Here is a 19,312-nt window from a genome sequence, read left to right as displayed (position 1 = left end):
GTATGACTGTCAGAAATATAATCTCAGATGTGCTCTATTATACATGTTCATCAGAAATATACTCTGATGTACTCTATTGTGTATTACTGTCAGAAATATAATCTCAGATGTGCTCTATTATATATGTTCATCAGAAATATACTCTGATGTACTCTACTGTGTATGACTGTCAGAAATATACTCTGATGTACTCTACTGTGTATGACTATCAGAAATATACTCTGATGTACTCTACTGTAAATGACTGTCAGAAATATACTCTGATGTACTCTACTGTGTATGACTGTCAGAAATATACTCTCTGATGTGTTCTATTACATATAACTGTCAGAAACTTTGGAACATAACATCACACATAGTAATGACAATGATAATAATATTATCTTCAATGAAGCCAATACTGTCATAAAAATAATATCTATGTCTCATCATCTCCTAAATACAAACTGGACAAATATGGCAAATACTACAGAAACCTTGGATTTCTCAAGATAAATGTAACTACAGCATACTGTAATGAAAAAATGAAAACTCAAGGAATCATCCAACTCCCAATACATGACAATAGTTAAGAACTTTGTACATGTCTATACTTGCAAGATGCTTACATCTTTTCTCTGTGTCCAGGACTTCAAATGCATAGCAAGAGCCTTGGCTCCATCTGTAATATAGTGTGGAGGAGCCTTCCCATCTTCAATATAGTCTGCAAAGGAAGAAATTTTACATTACAATGGCTATTAAGCTTTATCTTCACTGGGATAAGTAATTATTCAAACTTGACCCTAATAACAATGTAGTAGAGTTGAAGAAATTGAAAGAATGTGAACAATTATTATCTGTAGAACAAATGCATACCCCTATATACATGTGATGAATAAATTTGTCCAATACTCTTATTGCATATCCATGTCTTTAACTGTGAATAATAAATCTGTCCAATACTTGTACTGCATATCCACAGCTTTACCAATGATTAATAAATCTGTCCAATACTCTTATTACATATCCACATCTTTACCAGTTAATCATTTGTCCAATACTCTTTCTGCATATCAACATGTCTTTACCTGTGATTAATAAATTTGTTCAATATTCTTATTACATATCCACATCTTTACCAGTTAATCATTTGTCCAATACTCTTATTGCATACCTACGTCTTTACCTGTGATTCATAAATCTGTCCAATACTCTTTCTGCATATCAACATGTCTTTACATGTGATTCATAAATCTGTCCAATACTCTTTCTGCATATCAACATGTCTTTCCCTGTGATTAATAAATTTGTTCAATATTCTTATTACATATCCACATCTTTACCAGTTAATCATTTGTCCAATACTCTTATTGCATATCCATGTCTTTACCTGTGATTCATAAATCTGTCCAATACTCTTTCTGCATATCAACATGTCTTTACCTGTGATTCATAATACTGTCCAATACTCTTTCTGCATATCAACATGTCTTTACATGTGATTAATAAATCTGTCCAATACTCTTACATATCTGCATCCCTTTATCTGTGATTAATAAATCTGTCCAATTCTCTTTCTGCATATCCATGTCTTTACCTGTGATTCATAAATCTGTCCAATACTCTTTCTGCATATCAACATGTCTTTACCTGTGATTCATAAATCTGTCCAATACTCTTTCTGCATATCAACATGTCTTTACCTGTGATTCATAAATCTGTCCAATACTCTTTCTGCATATCAACATGTCTTGACATGTGATTAATAAATCTGTCCAATACTCTTACATGATATCTGCATCCCTTTATCTGTGATTAATAAATCTGTCAAATTCTCTTTCTGCATATCCACATGTCTTTTCCCTGTGATTAATAAATCTGTCCAATACTCTTATTGGTTAAGATAGGAAAAAGAAAAATAATAGGTTTCTTATTTTTCTCTTAATAATAGTCTATCTACAGACATAAATCTCTACTTAGCATGATGGAAAATAAAATATATTAATAAAAGTTTCTACCACTTTCCAGACATAACTACAGAAGCATTTAAGCAGCAATCATATGGTGTTCCAGTTCTGCATTCATGCTGTGAACAGGAGCATAAGTCTCCAAGAAATTTTTCTATAACCACCACAAACATATACGTCAGATGTGAAAAACTTTGAAATTTGAACCAACTTCCAAACAAAGGAATTAACTTCATTGATGATCATATTTAATGGACTGTACGTCACAAAAAATGTTTTAAAATCCCTTCTTTATTTTAAATACAATGTCCATTACCTCTCAAAATATCGAGAATGTGCTTGGCTGCATACCAATTGATTGTTTCAAAACTAGGAAAAAGATACTTTTCGGGGGTGTGCATTCTTCTCTCTATCTCATATACTCTGAAAAATTAAAAGCATAAAATAATTAATTCCCCTACAAATTAGAGTGGGGTCTGATGAAACATATGCAAGTTTATCTAATATATTTATTCTACAAAGAGGATGCAAATATTTTTCGCCATAAATGTGGTTCTTTTAATATGTGTGTGTCTGTATATATGTATGCATGTATGTATATGTATGTATGTTACTGAGCAGAACTAGCATTGAACCCAGTATATCACCCAGTAGATTAGTATATCACCCAGAAGATTATTATATCACCCAGTAAATTAACATATCATCCAGTAGACTTCCAAAAACATGTATGTGCACTTAAAGGTAACGGCATAACGCATGCTGATGTGTGTGTGTGTATGTGCAAGATTTGGATTTTTAACATAGCTTTAAAAATTTTGCAGTCATATCACTATCATGTCTGCAGTGTGGCAGTTTAGAGTGATGACTAGCACTGGGGCATCATGCCACAGCCATGTAGCATTATGTCCCACCAAGTCAAATTATCCTGAACCAGGCCAACCAGTCCTAACACTAACCTCCTAATGCTCAGCGCCAAACAAGGCAGCTGTTAGTACCCTTTCTAAAAGTCTTTGGTATGCCTCGGCTGGGGTTTGAACCTGCAACCTCCTGCATACACAATGCATGCTTGTACCAAAGAATCCAGTGGCATTATCTGTAATAAGAATGCTGGACCTCAATATTTTCAAAGGTCAAAAGGAGAGTACTAAACAAGAGGCCCAAGTGGTTAAGATATTAGTCATTTTGGAAGCTGATACATGTCGACTTGTAAATACAATTTCACGTGTTTTAAAACTGTTGAGGGGAAACAAAAGCTTGACATACACAGCTGCTACATTGTCCATCAATATATCTAAGTTCCTGCTATCAGCACAAAATGACAAGTCATTTAAACAACCAGCATCCTCTCCTGGACCTCTCCCTGCCCATTGGGTCTTGGCTCTGATTTCAATTTCCTCAATCTGATCAGTCAGAATCCTTGTTTACAAGCACGGATCTCACTCATCTGAGATCATGATGATATGAGCTTACACAGCAAGTATGAACAAAAATATTCAGAAATATGGTCTCCAGAGTGTTTACAAAGTGTTGATGGACTGGTAAAGGCTTGGTGATGGATGAGCCATTAATGTATGTTGAATAAAATCACTTGAAATTCTAAATGCTTTATGCTAAATTCTAAAGACGCTCCTCATGTTCAATGCTTCTCTGTGAAGGCACTAGTATGTTATGGTCAACTCTGGAGATTATGCCCCAATGAATCTCTGTGACCTCAACGTTTGGTCATGGTATGCAGTCTTGAACTAAACTTAATGCGTAGAAAACATCATTTTTTTCATCTGACTTACCATGCCAATGACCTATGATCTTTTGAATCTCAGAATCGATAGGTTACTTTATTACCCTAAATGCAAGCCATTCACAAAGCTTGGCCAAGGAACTTACTCCAGAATAAAAGTTATTCTGGAAAATCAATTTCAGTAACCCTGACCTTTGGACCACCAAATCAACAGGTTCTCTCTTACCGCAAGAGCAAGAATTTCACAAAGTTTGGTTCTGATCTGTGATGCAGACCTAATATTATTGTTTGGAAACAATTTTTTTTCTTTCAATCACAGTGACCTTGACTTTTGGCCAGTTTACACCACAATTGATAGGATTCTTCCTTACCAAAAGTGCAAGTTATGCACAAAGCTTGGTAACAATAGATGGCAAGCTATTGTGCAAAAACCATCTTCCTATTTTTAAGTCACAGTGCCTTTGATATCTGACCTTTGGCACACAAATCAATGGGATTTTTCTTACCTTAAGTGCAAACCAACCACAAAGCTTGGTAACTGAAGATGGTGAAAAACTTAAGTTATTGTTTGGCCATGAAATTGATAACAGATAGATGGACATTATCATAACATAATTAACCAACCCCTCACTTAAGTTCGCTCTGATAACTCGTGAACCCACTTATAATAGGCAGCCATGTATCACGTATTTTTAAAATTTAGAAAATGTGAAATATAGTCTATCATTTGTTTAACCCTTTACCTCATACAGCATAGTGACCAAGTGTAGCGTGCTATAAATAGTACACCTGTTACCTAGTCGACAGCATATGCATAGGCCTGAACTGTTAAGCAACGTAGTGCATGTTACAGCAGTTTTAACCATTTTACATTTTTGGTACACATCTATTATATGTGGAAAAATTTAAGAGTAAAGTCTGATTGTTATAGCTGTGTAATTATTTTTCACTGAAAAATTTTTTGTGCTTTAAAATTGAGAGAGAACTTGTTTACCGTCATATCAGTGAGGTCGCATGACCAACTGTAGCTGCCATTTCCGATACTCGAAATTTACAAGGTTTTCATGTGCGTCTACATCACTAAGTCATCTGAATTTGATAATTTATAAAAACTAATTGCTGCCTACATCAATATCAGAGTCTTTACCTAAGTTATTGAATCTTTCATAGTTGTGATTCTAATCGTGAAAACTTCATACGTACTGAATGAAATCCGCGACCGCCATTTTGGAGAGTGGAGATTACGACCCAGTTACTTTAAATAGCAGATATCAATCAGTGCATAAATAGCGACCATGTGATCTGACGTAATTGTCATTCGCAGAAATGAATGTAGTATCTAATGGGGGGGGGGGGGATTCCCCCAAAGGTGGCGCTACGAAAACCAGCTCAAAATGGCTGATGTTTACAGCAGGCGTCAAAAGGCGCTTCCATGCGAATCTTGTAGAGGCATCAAAAGGCGCTTCCATGCGAATGGAGTAGAGGCGTCCAAAGACACTTGCATGAGGTAAAGGGTTAACATTCAAATATTGTGATTTGTAACTGAAAACTATACATATACTCAGCTAATCTCTGAGAATGGAAGTTAGAGTAATGAATTTTGCACATTTTTAATAAACATACATTTCATGTTTTCTCAATAAATAACACAATATTTGATGATATATTAATAAAAATGCTGTTGGCAACACCATTAAGAAATACCAACCAATTAATGTAGTCTTGTCTAGTGGTATTCATTTTTTTTATTTTTTAAACCAATTTATACAGTGTAATCATCATAAATGTTACACTGGCTCTTCTATTAAACTGTGAAAAGAGTCAATAGTTTGTGCTTTCATGGGAAACTGTTTAAGTGCTTATTATGAGTTAAGCTTGATTTATTTTGATGAATGTTGAAACTTAATGGTCCTTTTGGCACAAAGACATGAGCTAATTATCAGACTAATTGTCAGAGCCAATTAAAACACATGAAAGGTGTCAACATCAATGTAATATAAGTGTGTCCAACCAGCTTAATTTCCTAATAAAATCACACACCATAAAAACACCTCCCAATTTTTTTGCCTTTGTCTAATCTGTGGATTGTTCTTAACAATTTGCAGTGATGCATCTAGATGTAATGTTCAATGGCCATGTAACTCCCCTGTGCTGATTGCTTTTGTTAATAAAAACAATATATAGCTGTACTATCATATGGTATCAGAGAAAGAGTATGTTGTTACAATTAAAGCTGCTATCTTAAGAAATTCATTAGTATAAGCCTATTGATATATTGATGAGTATAGCTGTGAAGCTCGATTTGCAAACAATCAAAACACATTCTAACCTTAAAACGAACTTTACTGACCCATGAAATTATGAGTGATTTATACTAAAGGTCTCCTGTCAATTTATGGACTTTAATCAACTTCTTCACCTATGATATGATCAGAATATGAAAATATTAAAATACATTAGATGAATATTTGTATAAGACAAAGGAGATTGTAACTGACATGTATCAACAAATGTACACAATTTTAAAACACATACAACACCCTTTAGCCAAAATGTGTCCACCTTACTATCTTGCGATTTGCCTATGATTCAATATAAGTTTATGCCTCCCCACTCACTAGCAAGTTATCGAGATATATGTACTGCCATGAAGTAGGCATTTGAAAATGAGAAGCTAATCACTAACCAGCCAATCGCTGATTGTAACTGACATGTATCAATGAATGTACACAATTTTAAAACACATACAACACCCTTTAGCCAAAATGTGTGTCTACCTTACTATCTTGCGATTTGCCTATGATTCAATATAAGTTTATGCCTCCCCACTCACTAGCAAGTTATCGAGATATATGTACTGAGATGAAGTAGGCATTTGAAAATGAGAAGCTAATCACTAACCAGCCAATCGCTAATTGGTTCCTACTTATGTGAACACAGATGCATATCATTATCAAAAGTTTATTCATTTCCTCTACTTGATTTTCCACAGCCTTAAATTCAAGTCAGAAACCTTACAAACATGTGTAAAAATGTCTGCTAATTATTATTTTCTGAAGTACACTCACTCTGACTGTAAAGGAATATTATAGCTATGAAGAAAGTTTCCGCCAAAGACAAGGGAATCAATTGGGGTGAAGACAGCGTGTATCCAGCCCGTGGGAATGAAGATTGTCTGCCCTTGCTTTATTGTACATTTGTAACAATTGTCGACCTGGTCACCCAGAAACATCTCACTCTGGTTTGATGAGGACAGCCAGCTCTCATACAGCGCCAAGTTGGCTACAGTTGGTCTGATCATGTAAAATATCTTCTCACCCTGTAAGATACCCAATAGGACCCATATTAACACAGTGTGATTCACATCGAAGACTAAAGATTTTACTGTGGGTAATTAATGCAAACACTTGCAGTACAGGTCTCAGTATAGAAATTCTATTCAACTGAAGTCATGACCTTGTTAATATTTGCAGGAAATGTTTAAAATTTAACTGAACTATACAATCATCAAAGAAGTCCAAGTTTTACTGAAGATGGATATTTTAATGGGCCCCTCCCAATAAGAAAAATTTCACTTTTACATTCAAGCAGAAATCATTATTTTAGTATTAAAACTATTCTTCCATATATGTAGTTCAACCTCTTCAACCTCACTTCCCACTTAAAATAATGGAATAATCCTTGTTACATATATTCCATGGAAACTTAGGACTGTTCCGTTTTTGAAAAATTCATGCCAGCCTACTCTGATTACTAGAATAGCTCAGATATGAAAATGACACATAATTATAACTTGCAACTATGGATGCCTTCCCGGAGTCCCTTGTATATTTTACTTAAACAGTATTAGGCTACTGAGGGCTGTTCCACTAAAATATACTTAGGACCCATGGAAGGCACTTTTAATGTGGAGTAGTCACCCATAAATGCAATTTAGAATTTTGTATTCTTTTTAAATGAACTCTGTAATCCGAGTACCCTGACATATATTTTTGTTTAAAAAGTGCCTTCCCTTGGTACCATGTATGTTTAAACAAAACAGCCCTGAGCTCAAATGGCAAACTAGATTTTCAATGCATTAGTACAAGCTGATCAGGAATGGTGAATGTTTAGAACAACCAATTAACAATCTCTGCACCAAAGTCAATCTCATGCCAGCCAGAGTTTTTGAAATTTTTCAGTAAAAATAAAAAAATGGAATCTACCTAGAATGTAAATACAGACAAGGTAACTACTAACACTATCTGCCTGCCACCAAGTTTCTCTGCCAAGTAAGTACACTGTATACGGTACCAAACAAAACAAGATACTGACACTCATTAAATTCCTACCTTCATTTTACCTGGATGTACTTAAAAGCAAATCACACTACTGTTTATGTGAATGCTAAAGAGTATCACGTGGCAACAGTTACCTATCTTGGTTTCTGGAGGTCAGCATCATGAATTGTAGGATGTATCACGATGGCCAGTGAGATGGAAAGTAGTCATATTTTTAGTACAAAAAAGAGAAGAGTAATGAATGGGAAAAAATTAGATAAGCAAAAAGCAACGTAACCATTTATTTTGCAAGTTCTGCCATGCATTGATAAACAGTGATTTTTCAGCTACTTTGAGTGCAAATAGATCACTTTGTTATCAGAACTGTGTATTTAAATTAAGTTTTTTTAAACACAGGTTTATGAATATATGTGGAGCATACATCTTTTACAATTCTTATTTCAACACAAATTACTTTTGAGAAAAAGAATATACAACTGGATTTTTGCCTTTTCACATAACGCAAAATATGGACAAAAAAATAAAAAAAGAAAACTATTGCAATCTACATATTAATTTATGGGCTAAAATACATGTCTAGTTCCATGTTACTGTGTAAATGGAATATAGATGTATAAAGGGAAAAAGGTCCTTTCATACCCTCATTCTGTGGAATAAAAGAACATCAGAAATACTTTTACTTTCTGTTGACTTCAACAGCTGTTTAGAAATATAAAAAAACTTTAAAATGTGATCTCAATGATACAGGGTAAAAATTAAAAAATGTGCCAGTAGTGCTTGTGAATTTCAAATGTTTGGTAGTCATAATAAGATTGAGGATTCCCTCTGACCTGTCATTTGGTAATTGGCATAGTTATTAAAAAACTACTAAATGAATAAAATAAAATGCATAGTAAATTGAGCAAATCAGTAAATAATAAGATCAAGGCTTAAATAATATGAATTAACAAAAAAAAATGACTTTGGATGTTTCCAAATAAGAAAAGGATTGCTTCCTTTCATTGTTAGTGGTCAAAGTCATTCCTGTATCCAATTAGCCTTGTTCCTTTCATAAATACAATTTTAACTGAATGTTGAACATCCAGTGACAACTTCTTCATTTGGATTTGATGTTAAATAATGACATGACACTCTGTCCACATTTGCCACACATTCCTACTGCACACCATACAATAGTAATGATGTTATATCTGCATGTACGGTGAAATAACTTTAAGTTTATTATATGCTCATTTTTGTCTCTGTTAGCTTTACATGTCTGAATCATTCAGCATTTTGCAATACTGAATACCTTAACACTGCACGACACATGCATCTAAAAATAGTATTGCGTATTAGGAACTATAATGCAAACAAAACATGTATACTCATATAGTAGACACTTTAGGTTTTAGTCTACTAATTTCCTCAAGATGTATTTTCTCAGTTCTGCGAATTCGAATTAAATGAGCTATGTCATGGATTCTAAACTTGATTACACACCACGAAATTCTAATGTAATTCCAAACGTAATCACATTCTCTTCACTGCACTCAGAATGAAATGAAGTGATGTTCCTTAGCATCGGTTTTGATAATTTCAATTGAAAGAATTCATATTATTCCCACATTATGATTCCAAACATTAAATGACAGAACAGAAACAAACATTCAGCCAAGTCAAGGCATGCCCCTCCCTGTTCAAATCACATTTCCTTTGTGCAGAATTGACACCGCTAACAAATCCAGTCCATAACCTGTAGAAAATAGTAGAATAGACCAAAATAACACAAAAACATCTATTCCAGACCAACTGGAAAAGTTGTTGGGAAGCACATCCATTCACAATATAACTCTCATTTTCAATTTTAAGTAGACCAAAACAACAATTCTTTTTTTAAACTAATGTTGCGCATACAACGAAGTTCAAAGGTCTTTGGGCGGTGCTATGTGTGCATTAATATTGTTACTATGTACTGATGAATCTACAGTTGTATATTTATTAATATAAATTCAATTAATTTGTTTCTTGAAATGTATATTTTTTATAATTAAGGTAGAATAACAAAATGAATATATAATAAAAAGGTTACTGCATTTGTATGGGAAAATATGAACTCGTTTTCTCAGATTAATACTCCCAAGGTTGTGCAGTTTTACTCTTAAAATTTTTTTCATATTTTCCCATACAATGCAGTAACCTATAAGTCCAGTAAATGATAATAAATTACAATATTCGTGCCATTAATTTGAATCTACTAGTCACTGCCTCACTATACCCAGGATTGGGAGAATTTCAAACGTAGATTCTGAAATTTTGCATTTTATATTTGTCTAAATGTTGCAGAACAAAGATAATCTGACAAAATTGTTAACTTTAATTACCTAACATTAATTGGCATTTAAACCAGGCATGTAAAATGCCCTCCAGGGTGCAGGATAGATAGCGACTGCACAAGCCCGATTGAAATAAAACAAAAACATTTATTGTATATGACAAAAAGAAAACAAACTCTGCCCAATAACATTATTATTTATGTAGATTTTTGCTTCATTTATCAGTCAATTACTTTCTAAGATTATCCACTGATTGATCGTACATGCACATTTCCCACAATAAACAAGGCCATGAATATATTATTATTACAAGTCAACATGGATAAAAACCTTTCAAACATGCCTGTAGTTGTAGTACCCTCTATTCAAAGTGACATTTTTAAGGTATTAAATGATACATAATAATTAATCATACATTTTATGAAAAACATGAATTTATCAATTTCCACATTCTCTGTATTAACATACCTGGTGATATTTATAAAATCATGGTCGCGTTTATATTACAATCTGGTTTATAAAATTTAAGTAAACAAATACTGTCAATTCACTATTTTTCATTGAGTACCAAATTTTTGGGATTTCATGGCTGCAGGAAACCCCAAATTTAAAGATCTAATGAACAATGATATTCTTGTTGAAACAACAGGAGACTCCCCCACCCTCATGATTTTAAATAGAGATAAAAATGACATTATCACAAAACCTCCAAAATTGACTGCTATGAAAATAAATGAATTCACAGTAATTAATAATTTAAAACATATTATCCTGTATACATTACTACTATAGAATACGACTGTATGATATTACTGTACAATACTACTGTATAATACTACTATACAATGCTGCTGTATCATACTACTATACAAAACTACTGTACAGTACTACTATACAATACTGCTGTATATTACTGTACAAAACTACTGTACAGTACTACCATACAAAAACAACTGTACAATACATCAGCATTATACAACTAAACCATATTACTGGACAATACTACTGGACATTACTAATGTACAATACTACTGACAATAATTGATGAAAATGCATGCTAAATAATTTGAGATTAATGAATCAGATACTGAACAGTGTCCCATTCAAAATAAACTTTTTATTTGTCACAAGATGCTGGTCATGCTGTTTGTGATTTGAATTTTTAATGTGGCTTTAAAAAACTTTCAATCATATTGCTACAATGTCTGCAGTGTAGCAGTTTATAGTGACGTCTAACACTGGGGCATTATGCCACAGACATGTAGCATGATGACCCACCCAGTCACATTATCCCGACACCAGACTGACCAGTCCTGACACTAACTTCTTAATGCTGAATGCCTAACGACACAGCTGTTAGTACTTATTTTGTGAATCTTTGTTATGACTCTGCCAGGATTCAAAGCTGTGACCTCCCACATCCGTGGCAGACACTATAGCCACTAGGCCACTGGGACGACTGATAGTACTGTGCCTGTTTCCTCATTACAATTCAACAATTCGAGACATAAGAAGATGGATAAACATTAAGAAAAAACCCACATTAAAATCACTTATACTTAACAATACAATAGACAAATCTTTACTTGTATCGAATCATACATACAGATTTATGTGAACTAAACAGAAAAAACTCAAAAAACTGACAATTATTGGAAAAGTTGAATCTTGGCATAATTAGAATCCCCTTGCAGTGCTATCTCAAGAAATGCATACTCACCCTGAGTACATGATACCAAACTGAAGTCCCTCCAAAGTCTATGTGGAAATCAGTATAGCTGTCCCTCACTCCCATCAGACAGTATTTTTGAACTTCAGGCTTGGTATATGGGCAGTCTTCAGGCAGCTGATCTGGCCACACGCCACTACTTACCCAACTTAGCTCCCTCACTATGGCTGGGGGAACAACCAACTCTGTCAGTCTATGAAAGACAAATATTTTATCACAGCATTAAACGCCAAGCTTGAACTTTGATAAAATCTAGAGTGCTGACATGGGTATTAGTAATACAGATCTATTTATTGAATACTATCCCAATCAATTAATTTCTATGTTTATAATGAATAATGCAAAATGGATGTGGATTAGCATGTGTGTGTGATCTGGATTTTTAACATAGCTTTAAAAATAATTCAGTCATATCGCTACAATGTCTGCAGTGTAACAGTTTATAGTGATGTCTAGCACTGGGGCATCATGACACAGACATGTAGCACGATGACCCACCCAGTGACATTATCCTGACACCAGGCCAACCAGTCCTAATACTAACCTCTTAAGGTGGTGCTCTACAGTTTCGTATTTTGCATAGGGTTATGATTTTAAAGAAAAAGAATGTCCCCGGCTTTCCTCACTGGTTATACTGGCTATTTAAAAAAGACCTTGTATATCTTAGGTATAATTCAAAGAACCTTTAATTCCCTTTATTTTGGTGTATGATTGATGGGTATACTATGGGTTATAGAGTATAGAGCTTGGCCTTACTCCAGATGTGCACCTTTCAAAAAAGTGCTAGCTCTACTTGGTCATTTTAGGGGCCCCGAGTGGCAGAGTGGTCTAAAGCACTCTCCGTTACGGATCACTGCCATCTCACCACTGTTTGCGTGGGTTTGAGTCTCGGATTCAGCCAATGCGGGTATGTGAGAAAGCTTGCCAGTAGCTTCTCGTGGGTCGGTGGTTCTTTCCTCCACCATTAATACTGGCTGCCATGTATAGTTTATCGTGTGCTGAAAAATGGCATTAAACCCTACAACAACAACAACAACTACTTGGTCATTTTCACTTCCTGAACTTCAGAGGTAAATTGTATAAAAAAGAGCTGATAACTTTTTTACATTTTAAATATTTGGTAATTCATTTATTGCACTTTCGGAAGCTGGTATTGTCTAGTCTGGCAAAATTCATTTTCCCTATTTTAATAGCTGCTATGTATAGTGTACTTTAGACTAATTCAGGCTGATTTTTTAATACAAGGGAGCAATCATTTTAGTTAGCAGTGTGCTTAAATCATATAAAATTTCCAAAAGTACAATATCCAAAGAAATATCATCCACATTACATTAATGTATCATAGAGGTATGCCAACATTCTCTCCAATGTGTATGTTTTAAATGCGAACTACTTAACCTTAAATAAGTCACTCTCTCAAAAGTACATATTAACTGGTGAGTGCCCCCTAATGATGAGTGCCTACCAAGGCAGCTATTAATACCATTTTATAAGTCTTTGGTATGACTCAGCCAGGGTTTGAAACCACAACCTCCAGCATCCAAGGTGGATGATCTAACCACTAGGCCACCAGACAGGACAGGGAAAAAATCATTTTATTATTTTTCACTTACAGACACAAAAATGTCAAGAATGCCATATGTCACAGCACTGACCAGCTCATTAAATTAGCATGTCAATAAACTGTACTATAATGTACAGTACCTACTCAATGTACAGTACCTACTCAATGTATATTGTTTTTAGTGTCACTTATATCCTGGTTTATGCCTAAATCTATTTGATGCAAAAATTAATCTATTATCAGTTACCAAATATCTTTTTTCCATATATCATTTTAACTACATGTAACTTGCTGTTTTATTGACACTGTTACCAAATATCCTTCTTCCATATATCATTTTAACGACATGTAACTTGCTGCTTTATTTACACTGTTACCAAATATCCTTCTTCCATATATCATTTTAACTACATGTAACTTGCTGTTTTATTGACACTATTACCAAATATCCTTCTTCCATATATCATTTTAACTACATGTAACTTGCTGTTTTATTGACACTATTACCAAATATCCTTCTTCCATATATCACTTTAACTACATGTAACTTGTTGTTTTATTTACACTGTTTCATGCACTCAGGAGTTACCATATTTTAGGTGATACAACTGATTCTACAAAGTGATTTAATCTATATAAAAAAATACAGCTTTCATGAATATTTATAAATACATTAAGCTCAAAACCAGTATATATTCATATAAATGTCATATATTCATTAAAATATGACAATAATAAAGGTTAAAATTCAAAACATAACTGAAATAGATCATCATCAATCAATTTTAGTTTTGTGTTTTGGCTTTTAAAAAAATCACAATTTTCCAAGCATTATTCATTCCATATTTGATTTTAGCCTTTCCTTTTGATTATAACTGCTGGATTTGCCTTCTGTTTTCCAACAGAAATCCATGATAATTAATCATTTAAACCCAGAATTTGGCTTGGTTAAAGCAGGAATTTTGTCTAAAGGCAATGCTCTACCCCTTTCTTCCAAAAACTTAATCCTTTTTAACACCTATTACAACATAATACTAGTATGATTTCCATAACCAAGGAAATGTATTTATTCAAGATCGCTAACATCAAACTACCACTGTATGATTATTGCAATTATTTTCAAATCATTATTCTGAGACTTTTTAAAAATATATTTTTGAAATTTATTGCAGTGGGTCCAATGATACGAAGTTAAAATTTTCCATGAACATGCAGTGACGCCATGATGTAAAGAGGGTCACTACAACAGCAAGGGATTTTTGTTGTTGTGGGGTTTAACGCCATTTTTCAGCACACGATAGGCTATACATGGCGGCCAGTATTAATGGTGGAGGAAGAACCTGGGAACACCCCGGAAAGAACCACTGACCCACGAGAAGCTAGTAGCAAGCTTTCTCACATACCCAGATTAGCTGAATCTGAGACTCGAACCGGCACAGACAGAGGTGAGGTGGCAGTGATCCGTAAAGGAGAGCACTTTAGACCACTCGGCCACTAGAGACCCCAGGGATATTTGTTGTTTTAATACTGGTATTACATTATAAAGCATTGGATATTTAATTTAGAGGTAAAAAAATGCAATTACTGGTGACTTTTCCAACTTTCATGCATTAATGCATCAACAGACAGCAGTAAGCTGTAGCAAATATGGAAGAAGTTGCTGATAATATGGTTACAAAATTGTTCTGATGCTCAGTCCTTGTTATCATCCAATGAAACTATACATCTGAAATTGGTAAAATTATTAAGAAAACAGGAAAATTAAATACATTTATTGAGTTTTAAAAACATTTTATTAATTTATAATAGTTTCATATAAAAATTCTTAATGACAATCCATCCATTAACATCCATAAAGCTTTTTTCTTTAAAAAAAATAAACATTATAATTGATAAAATACACTGCAATCAGCAAAAATTTCAAAGGTTTCCCAAGACTTACAATTCATAAAAAAATTATAATAACTTTATGTCCTAACTTTTATAGGTCATAAACATTTATTTTTGAAAATAATTAAGTGCTTTTGAAGACTTATTGTGTCTTAAGAATTACTGTCATTATGGTAAGTGTTAGTATGAATTTGTAATGTCTTAATTTTAACAACAACAAAAAACCATCAATGGTGGAACAGCCATAAAACAAACCATGAAATACAAGACACAGTGACCTAGCTTTCACTTATGGCTCTAGCAATCCTCATGACACAATTATGTAAGTTTTATGGAATGCCTTAGAAAATGAGCTTAAAGTAATGATTAATACAAATCACAAAACCATGAAAGATATAACTTATCATCCTAATTTTCACTGGAATATTAAGTAGTCCAACTATCCTGTTTGTTAGAAAATAATCTCCACAACATCTTGAATCCAACTTAAGATGAAACATTTTGTCTTTCCCATCCACAAATCATAAAGACAATGTGAAGAAACTCTTCCAGATTACCTCCCCTTTGCCATCTGCACCTCAGATGTAATTTAGTTAAAAGCTAGAGCAAAACATTAACAAGGATGCTTGAATTTGCAGAAATGTGTGAAGAGGTTTATGTGATCAGGGAAGCAATCTCAAAGAACCACATTTACTAAAGAATTTACATTTTCTATCAAATACACTTCTGTATCATTTTACTGTTAGAGGAAAAGGTAACAGGCGTAACAAATGCATAAGTATGCAACCTCTACCATGGAATCCATCGTGGGAATTGAGACTAAAATCTCAATAGGAAGGATAAAACCATTCCCCAAGCATAAAGGCGGCACAACTTTAAAAGAGGACCAAACCAACAATTACATGAGCCAAATAGTTTCATGACTTAGGGTAAAGAAAGGTAAATAAAATTTATCAATACTCAATGCCTATCTGTGATACTATGCAATGTTACAAACACATTTCCGTGCCAAAGAAGCACTACTGTAGACCTTAAAGGCCTGGGCTAGAAGAGATTGTGGGTACTTTGGCATCAACAAAATGCAATAAATCTCCAAAGCTGCCACTTTAAATCTCCTCAACTGCCAACCATCACTTTAAAATTGAACTCTCTGTTTTAGGACCCAAATCTGTTAGCTCACCAAAGTTTTCCCCCACATTTTAAGGTTGGATTGCAAAAGACTGCTGTCAAATGATGATGTTTGTGTAAAGTCTGTCTATCTGTCCTTCTAGAGTCCTTTTCTTATGTGAGATTTTTTTCAGTCTATATTTGAAAATATCTTACTTGGTGCCTGAGAATTCCAAGCTGATTACATTGAAGATTTTGTCCCTGTTTGGACTGTTGTAATACTCTGTCCACTCTCTCATCAACATTTTGTAGTCTTCCTGCCTGGCCACATCAATGACATCAATTTCTCTCATTGACCCTACAATTGTAAAGATTATTCTCTTATTCAGTCACTAAGAACAACATGCATCTTCAAACAATTGATTCTGCAATGAAACATATTTCTGAACTTCAAAATTACTTAGGAATGAGTAGATGAATTAATAACTTGCAATACAATATTTTGTTGAACAATGTCTAAAGAAGCATCTGAATCTGAAGATAAAACTAAAAATATGGGATTTGGGGGCTGATAATCCAATCAGGACTCCTAGTACAATAAACAGAGTACTTTCAAAACATGGCATGTGCAACATGGACTTTTTCCAAGTCTGGGAGTCTCTGCAAGTCTGAAACACTTTTTAAGGATCAAAGAAAAACTAAAATATTGTTACTTTTATTGTCTCCAGAAGTTATGGTATCCATAAAAGACATACATCTAACGATTTAAATGACAATCTCATTACTTATCATTTGATTTTGTAGAAATACTGCATATAAATTAGGCTGATACCAAACAGCAACTATATATAAATATATAAATATATATATATATATATATATATATATATATATATATATATATATATATATATATATATATATATGTTTGAGTGATTATCTAGAACCAGGCCTTGCCTTGGTGCCTATAAGATAATTTTCATGGTCAGGCTACAATTCCAATTCCTCATGTCAAATTCACCATCATCCAAACACAAGACAAACAGATGTCAGAATGTATTGATCCTGCATAAGAATGATTAATAAATGAGGACTTGAAAAAGAAAAATAGAACTGTAAGGAGTTTAAAATAAAGTGGTTTGGTAGGATGATGTTTCAATCTCATTTAAGTCTAAATTTAAACTCAGATACATGCAGTCAAAGATGGACACCAAACATTACATGACCTTACTTCTTGTCCTTTTTTTAAATTAATGCAGCTTATAAATACTAGCATAAAGCAACACATTCAAAACAATATATTCTTTTTGACATAACATAAATCTGTTTCTTGTTTCTATACCAGTCATGAAACAATGTTTTAAATATGGTGACTGTGATTTAGATTATAATTTAATAATGTGTCTTTTGAAGACAGTGAGCAAATGAAAATGTTACACTGTACTATTACCACCAAAATTTTAACCAAAATAAAAAAGTCAAAGCTTGGCAACCGCTTCGGTGGCCTAGTGTTTAGAGCATCCACCTCGGATGCGGGAGGTCGTAGGTTCAATCCCAGGCCAAGTCATACCAAAGGCTTACAAAAATGATACTAACAGCTGTGTCACTTGGCACTCAGCATTAAGAGGTTAATGTCTGAACTGGTTGGCCTGGTGTCAGGATAATGTGACTGGGTGGGACATCATGCTACATGTCAGCAGCATGATGCCCCAGTGGTAAAAATCACTATAAACTGCCACACTGCAAACATCGTAGCGATATGACTGAAAAGTTGTTAAAGCTATGTTAAAAGTCCAAATCACACACTCAAAGCTTGGCACAATTCCAATCTTCAGCATAATAATGCACATAAACAAATTATTTTGCAACTTAAGCCAGAAGAATGAAATGGCAATAACAAAAGTCACAGTAATGCATTCCTGCAATTTACATTCAGCATATCTTTAACCCATCAATCATTGGCAAATAACTTCTCTGGAAAATATTGTGATACGTTATTTGGATGGACTTCACAAACTTAATTAACAAATAATAATCCATCTATGGAAACTACAGGGCCCCTTCCTTGATCTATAAATTTAAGTACTTAAGAAAACCACTTATTATAAACCATGAAAATTAACAAGAGAAATTAGCAATGGATGCATCACTGCCCCACCTGCTACTACAATCTTCTCCACTTGAGATGGATACCAAACTTTTATGACAGGAGACTTTCAGGGGCCATAACTCCTCTACAGGATAATGTGGAATGCATGAAATCAACTCTTTCAAGGTCTCATCAATATAAGCGACATTCCAAGCAAAGATAAAGATATGAAGGCTTACTATTTTTCATGAATTTCATGATTGATATCAATCATGAATTTAAATATCCAACAAACAATTACAGAAAATATAAGGATGTTTCCATAATCCTAGAGTTTATATGTTTATGAAAATTAAATTTATTTTGATTCCACAAAAAGTGGTACCCATGACAAAGAGACCAACTAGTATTGGGTACATCATAAAGGGCACTAGTTTGCTCTGTAAGGTCTTAAACAAAAGAAATTATGTTGGAAACTACTGTTAGGACATGATAGGTTGTACAAGATCCATGCCACTTCTAAATGATAATGAGCAATACTTGGAATCCCAATTCCTTTAAAGGCTCTACAATACAAAGCAAGATCCAATGTAAAGATATGAAGGTGATTGACAAGGACCATAACTCTGTATAAAATGAAATGAACAAGAA

The 19,312-nt window shown here is 33.8% G+C and overlaps 1 protein-coding gene across 1 annotated transcript in view; it reads right to left on the bottom strand.

Annotated features, from left to right (window-relative positions):
* The window catches only part of LOC149804082 (histone lysine demethylase PHF8-like), a 111,585-nt gene that overhangs the window by 79,773 nt on the left and 12,500 nt on the right, over window positions 1-19,312 (bottom strand). Inside the window, exons 6-10 of the mRNA XM_089954004.1 lie at window positions 16,789-16,930; window positions 12,003-12,204; window positions 6,756-7,006; window positions 2,263-2,369; window positions 609-703 (exon numbers count right to left, since the gene is read on the bottom strand). Coding sequence (XP_089810130.1) covers window positions 609-703; window positions 2,263-2,369; window positions 6,756-7,006; window positions 12,003-12,204; window positions 16,789-16,930 — 797 coding nt within the window. The remainder of the gene's footprint in view (window positions 1-608; window positions 704-2,262; window positions 2,370-6,755; window positions 7,007-12,002; window positions 12,205-16,788; window positions 16,931-19,312) is intronic.

The sequence above is a fragment of the Sinohyriopsis cumingii genome, chromosome 3, assembly GCF_028554795.1.
Source record: "Sinohyriopsis cumingii isolate HCF-2022 chromosome 3, ASM2855479v2, whole genome shotgun sequence".
NCBI classification, from domain to species: Eukaryota; Metazoa; Mollusca; class Bivalvia; order Unionida; family Unionidae; genus Sinohyriopsis; species Sinohyriopsis cumingii.
Note: the sequence above shows the minus strand (reverse complement) of the source record. Positions and strands in the feature narration are given on the sequence as shown.